This window comes from Engraulis encrasicolus, chromosome 10 (genome assembly GCF_034702125.1).
Source record: "Engraulis encrasicolus isolate BLACKSEA-1 chromosome 10, IST_EnEncr_1.0, whole genome shotgun sequence".
In the NCBI taxonomy this organism is placed as follows: domain Eukaryota; kingdom Metazoa; phylum Chordata; class Actinopteri; order Clupeiformes; family Engraulidae; genus Engraulis; species Engraulis encrasicolus.
The window spans coordinates 54087586-54094091 of NC_085866.1; the positions used below are offsets into that span (position 1 = coordinate 54087586).

The 6506-nt window shown below is 45.2% G+C and overlaps 1 protein-coding gene across 1 annotated transcript in view; it reads left to right on the forward strand.

Moving 5' to 3' along the window:
- Positions 1-531: 531 nt before the first annotated feature.
- LOC134456350 (protein FAM186A-like) overlaps positions 532-6506 on the forward strand; it is an 8971-nt gene continuing 2996 nt past the window's right edge. The window contains exons 1-4 of the mRNA XM_063207720.1: positions 532-2053; positions 2937-3128; positions 4549-4741; positions 5101-5297. Of these exons, the coding sequence (XP_063063790.1) occupies positions 1431-2053; positions 2937-3128; positions 4549-4741; positions 5101-5297 (1205 nt within the window). The 5' untranslated portion in view covers positions 532-1430. The remainder of the gene's footprint in view (positions 2054-2936; positions 3129-4548; positions 4742-5100; positions 5298-6506) is intronic.

Consider the following 6506-nt stretch of genomic DNA (forward strand, 5'->3'; position numbering starts at 1 on the left):
AGAGTGACGCGGCGGCGGCTCAAAAGGCCATCACGGACCTCTCCTTCATGACGGCGGACTTGGACAACATGATGTCCACCAGCAAGGCCATGAAATTGGCCTTCCACTACATCAAGAAGCTCTTGGCGAACCTGAGCTGTTTCCTGACGGAGCAGGCGGAGATGACGACGGCCCTGAGGAGGGACGTGGAGAGGCTGAGGGCCAAGGTGGGGCCGTCGGGCGAAGTGGGCACCCTACGCAACAAGGTCACCGCCGGCAAGGCGCTGGCCACCCAGCTGACCACCGAAAACAACAGCCTCAAGGCGGACAATGCAAACCTCTATAGGCAGGTCAAGGAACTGCAGAGCCAACTCCGAATGGTGAGCTCAAGGTCAGACGCACACAGCCCCGCCGCGGCTCCCGCATACACACCCAGCGCCAGCCAAGCAGCACCCATCCCTGTTCTTGCCGGTGATACACCTGCCTCTGCCCATTCCCCTGCCCCTGCTCCTGCCCCTGCTCCTGCCCCTGCCCATCCCCCTGCCCCTGCTCCTACCCCTGCCTTTGGCGCTGCTTTTGCCTCCGTCCCTGTCCCTCCCCCCTCGGCTGCAGCCACCTCTGCCTCCTATCCTCCCCATGCGCCTGCCCCTGCCTCTGCACCTGAGCCTGCCCCTGCCTCTGCTCCTGAGCCTGAGAATGCACCTGAGCCTGCAAGCAACCCGGCACGCAAGAAGAAAAAGAAGAAAGGCAAGCCAAAGGCGGCAAGTGACGTTCAGAAGGAGAGACCTGGAAAGGAGGTTGTTCAGGAGGAGAGACATGGAAAGGAGGTTGTTCAGGAGGAGAGACATGGAAAGGAAGTTGGTCAGGAGGATAGACACATTGAACCCAACCCAAACCCAATCCCACCTGCCTCCAAGAAGAAATCCAAGGCCCGGAAACGCCAACAGCAGCAAAAGCAGCAAAAGCAGCAAAAGCAAGAGGAAGTGGAAGAGGAAGAACAAGTCCGAGAGCAGGAGCAGGAGCAGGTGCGAGGGCAAGAGCAAAATAGAGCGCACAAGCAAGAGAGAGTGCTAGAGCTGGAGCGAAATAAACAGCAAGTCCTGCCACAGACGAGACACCAGGAGCAGAGTAGACAACAAGAGCTGCCACAGACGAGACAGCAGGAGGAACGAGAGCATGAAAGAGTGCAACAGAGAGAGCAGGAGCGACCGCAAACGAGAGAGCAAGAGCGAAAGCAGGCACAAGAATTGGAGCTGGAAATCGACCACGTGGAAGAAGAGGCCAGTGAAGCCCTTGAAGAGGAAGACGAAGAGGAGGAGGAAGACGAGGATGAGGAAGACGATGATGGCGACGATGAGGAAGATGATGAGGAAGAGGAGGAAAGCCAATCGCCACTCGGTACCTTCCATGGCCATGTCTATGACCTTGTGAAAAAAGCCCTACAGAAAAACATGCCAGATGAATTGAGGGGCGCAGAATTGGGTTCCTACGGAGCAGATGATACAAGGCTTCTCTACCAGACTTTGCAAAGCAGTTTCCATTCTGCATTTGAAGACGTCCTGTCTAGCATGGGCTTCAGCCTCAGCCCTGGCCTACAGCATCTGCCACTCGACAACAGAGCTACATCAAGACACGGCATGCTGCCACACATCAACTGCCACGCTAGAGAGGATTTCATGAGTGGGACTGAAACTTTGCACGGCCATGCCCATATGCACTACCATAAACGGAACGGCCATGGTCCATTCAGGGACAACAAGCAGTTTGGCAAGACGCCTTGCAAAAGACACACCCACACAGAGAACAGGTCACCTCCTCAAAGGCAAGGCTCCTACTTTTGGTCGTCTACTGCTGCGACGCCCAGGCAAGGAACAGGACAGCTCAGTCCCAAGGAGAACATGCCTCCTAAAATGTCACGGATGCCTCCAAACACTCCGGTCATACAAATGAACACAGCTCCGGAAGTTCCGCAGACGCCGGTCAAGCCCTTCCGGGAGCTCATAGAACGCTACCAGGCTGAGACGCTGCTGGAGACAGAGAGGATCCTGGGAGACGCTGAGGGTAGCAGGGTCAGGTACTTAAAACATGCACTTTAAGATACACTGTGTAGGATGGTGGCCAGAGTAGGTATTGCAACTATGCTGCTCATTGAAACGATGCTACCTAATGCCAGATTAGTGAAAGCTGAAGTGAAAGCCCATTGGGAAACTCCAACTCCCATTGTCATTGTGACACAGCACTCCACAGCACACAAGTGAACACTACACACTGCACACAACGAAATTGCATTTATGCCTCACCCGTGCAAGGGGGCAGCCCTCTGTGGCGCCCCATGGGGAGCAGTGCGGTGGGACGGTACCATGCTCAGGGTACCTCAGTCATGGAGGAGGATGGGGGAGAGCACTGGTTGATTACTCCCCCCACCAACCTGGCGGGTCGGGAGTCGAACTGGCAACCTCTGGGGTGCAAGTCTGACGCCCTAACCGCTCACCCATGACTTACATCTTTTCATGAATATTTACTAAATAGTTAACTAATACTTACTGGTATGACCAAAGTACATTAAGTTTTGCAATTAAAATAGTCTATTTCTGGAATTCAAAATGGCCTTTTCATGTATGAAAAGTGCAATTTCCCCAGTCATAATGAATAGGCTACTTATAATTTGATGGTGGTGGTAAGTATTTTTGATAAAGGTTACATTGTTGAATGAGCAGCATGATTTCTGTAAAGAAACTGCCAAAAATATAACACAGTGCACCTTTAAAAAAAGATATATATATATATATATATATATATATATATATATATATTATCCCTGCTTGGAATCTGCACTTAATGTTCTGTATATTTCCGGTACACTTTGTATCTGCAAGTATAGTATGCTATTACTCTATACTATACTAAAAGCGTCTGCAAAATGTAGTGTAATGTAATAAGTAATGTAATGTGAATAGGTACCAGCTCCGCATGGAGGCCAACCAGACCAACCTGAAGGTCCTGCGCAAAGCACTGGAGAGGGAGGACTTATCGGCCGAGCTTTACACCCTCGCCAAAGACCTCACCAAGCGCTGCATGAACATCAGCGAGAGGCGACTTGCCACCCTCGTGAGGAAATACCTAGCCCATCAGACCGTGCAGGAACTCAAGTATTCAATCATTCATTTATTCATACATTAATTCATACAGCAGCAGAGGTGTCAAAAGTAAAAGAAGAAATAAATTCATGGTGTTAGTACCACATGATATATTACATAGCTATATACCAGTTTTTCCACTGTACCTACTTAGGCAGATAGACTGTGTTGTTTCTGAAAAATCCCTAAAGACCTAAAACAAAACAAAAAACCTCAAAACAACACACACAGTTACCTGTGATGGAAAGAAACTGTGGCAGGTTGATTGATTGATTGATTGATTTATTTATTGATTGATATATATATATATATATATATATATATATATATATATATATATATATATATATATTGATTTATTGATTGATTTATATACTTAATTCTACTTTTACTTTTGACATCTCTGCACAGCAGACTACTGTAGTGTTGTGGTGTAGTGCACACTACTGTAGTAGTACTGTAGGCCTATTATTGACTCCTCTGGGGCCGTATTCACAAAACTTTCTTAAGAATAAAAAAGTTCTTAACTGGTACTTTTCTCTTAACTTTTGTCTTAAGTCAAAAGTTAAGAAGATTCCATATTCACAAACTGAATTTTTAAGTTGTTTCTTAACTTTCTTCCTAAGAATATGTAAAAACAAAGGAAATACGCCCTCCACGCTTCTAATTTGACAATCCGGTGCAACCAGAGCAGGACTAAATAATAAGTGCAAAGGGAAAAGCATCTGGTGACACACGGATGTCTATTTTCTGTTATTTATTTTATTCAGTGCAGTAAGACTAACGTTTCGACATGCGTCTTCATCAGAGTCTTGAGGTCTGCTACATGTTTCCGGGTGACTTCGGAGCTCTATTGAGTCAATAGTATTGACCCTGTCGTGCCGAAAAGCGAATCTCTGCCAGAACACGAGTGCCCTCATTGAAAACCAATGACATTTTTGGAGAGGAAATTATACTAATTTTTGCTGAATGAATTACATGATTTATGAACTAAAAATATGCTTATGAAACATTATTCATCCTCCACTTAATATGAGCTATTTGAATGAAACCATAACATTTGTTATGACAATTCTTCGATTCTTATGGAAATAATACTGAAATTGTAACCAGCTCTTTGTAATACTTCCAGAAGGAATGTAGATGCTTTATTGGTAGGCTTTCCATTTTAAATTGTGTCGGATTTGTCTGCAAAAATGGGTAAAAAATATCTGAAAAATTGGTCATTGGTCTCCATTGGTTTCAATGAAGGCACTCGTGTTCTGGCAGGGACTCGCTTTTCGGCACGACAACCCCACCAAACCACGGAAAAGAGGGACAACGTGTCTTGAGAAGTTCCCTGGGGAGGGATATGCATGGACACTTTTTTTTCCATTCTACTTTTTTGTAGTGCAGTCGATGGCGTGCCTTGACAAATATTATTTCCACGCAGGAGTAATTTAAATGCCAGGATGCACTCTGCCCGCGAGCATAACAACGGGGAGGCTCTGCGGGACCTCTACATGCTCTTGGTGAGGATGGAGTGGTACAAGAGCCTGGTGACGAAACGCTGGACAGCGAGGCAAATGACCATTGAGGGGGAGAGGCAAACATGCCTAGCCCAAATGCTCTACTTGTTCAGACAGGTATAAGGGAAATGATGTCAGTTCATGAGGGGAATGATGACTAAATTAATTATGCATTCATCCAGTACATGGATGTTAGTCCTTAGACCTCCCAAATTACCAAACTTCAGGTAATTATTTCATATTGTTTGGTCAAAAGTTGGTCAAAATGTTCCGAAAAATTCTATTTGGTCACAATAGTGACCACTGGAATAATACACAGTCAGTTTTCAGGTAATGAATGGTGTGTTGTCTGTAGGGTGATGCTGTATACAAAATTAGCATATGCATACCAAACTCAACCACATCTAATTCTGTAATAAGTGGGCATTATCTGTCAGTAGTAGGCCACAACTGTGTCCAATTTTGTTTCTTTGCAGTTTGAGCTGGACCTGGGTGTGATCCTCATCAAGCCATACGTCTGTGTTGCCAAGTCCCAAGCCCAGCACTTCCCCAGTGTCATCATACAGAGCAAGGTCCCACTGAATGTGGGCACCTACCGTCCCACCCCCGTCCGCATTCCGCCTGTGTCTGCTCTGGCCAAGCAGCCACGTGTGCTTCCTCAGCCAAGCGTAAGGTAAAGGAAACAGGGTTGCCAGATCTTGTGAGAAGTAAGCGACTGGCGTCCTGAAACTAAGCCCAAAAGAAGCGACTGAGGACTTTAAAAAAAACAAAAACAAACAAACAAAAAAAACATGGGTGGGTGGTCCATCCTGTACCTTGTCACAGAAGACCTTGCCCTTTGCGAGCGTCTGTGTGGTAGCAAAAATCCACGCAAGTGACCTGGGCAGACACAGCGAGTGGGACTTCACAATGTTGTAGGCTAACTCGTAAGGATGAATGAGAAAAAACAAGTTGCCATAGAAAGGTGTGTCTGAGGTCAGATCAAGCCAAAACAAGTTTACTGATGTGTGTCTGTCTACACATGTGAGCACGAACTCAACGTCTCTGCAGCAGTGAGCATTACAGTGTACTGGTCAATTTGAACAGAAATATTCTGAACCTGCACTTGCAATTTGCTCAGTCCCCCTCAATCAGTGTCAGAAAAATAAACATTGACTTGAAGGGCATAGTGATCTCATACTCAACATCTTTAACAACAGACTACACAACAGTATTTATTCAACACCCATTACGTCTAATTATCTCACTAAGTGGTACGACCCAAAGTACAGCTCCAGGCCTTTTTATTAGAATACCATGAAAAAGTTGATTTATTTCCATAATTCCATCAATAATGTTAAACTGTCATGGATTGTAGATTCATGGCCCAGTTTTTTAATTATTCCAATCATTATTTTTTTTCTATTTATATACGTTGGCCTTCCAGATCAAAAAACCCATGAATTGGGGAATTCGCATTATTAGAATATTGTTATAAAATCACATTTTTCTTCATCAAAATTCGGGTCACATTAAATCAGTTGAAATTTGGTACTTTCTACATAACATGCAATGGTCAATACTTGGTTAGGACATTCTCTGTCTTCATAATGGCCATGATGCGTTTAACATTGAAGTCAATGGCAAAAACAGTGCATGGGAGTTATGGAAGCCCAGATATCCTTGATGCTTTGCTGTCAGCTGTTCTTGTTTGTTGACCTGGTACCCCACACTTCACTCTTCAATATACCCTGTAGATTTTCATGCCACGTTTTGGCGCTAACTCACCAGTTTAATTCTAAATAACCAGAAATGAAACCCCATTGAAAATGAATGGGGTTTAATTTCTGTTGAGTTAGAATTAAACTGGTGAGTTAACACCAAAACGTGGCATGGAAATCTT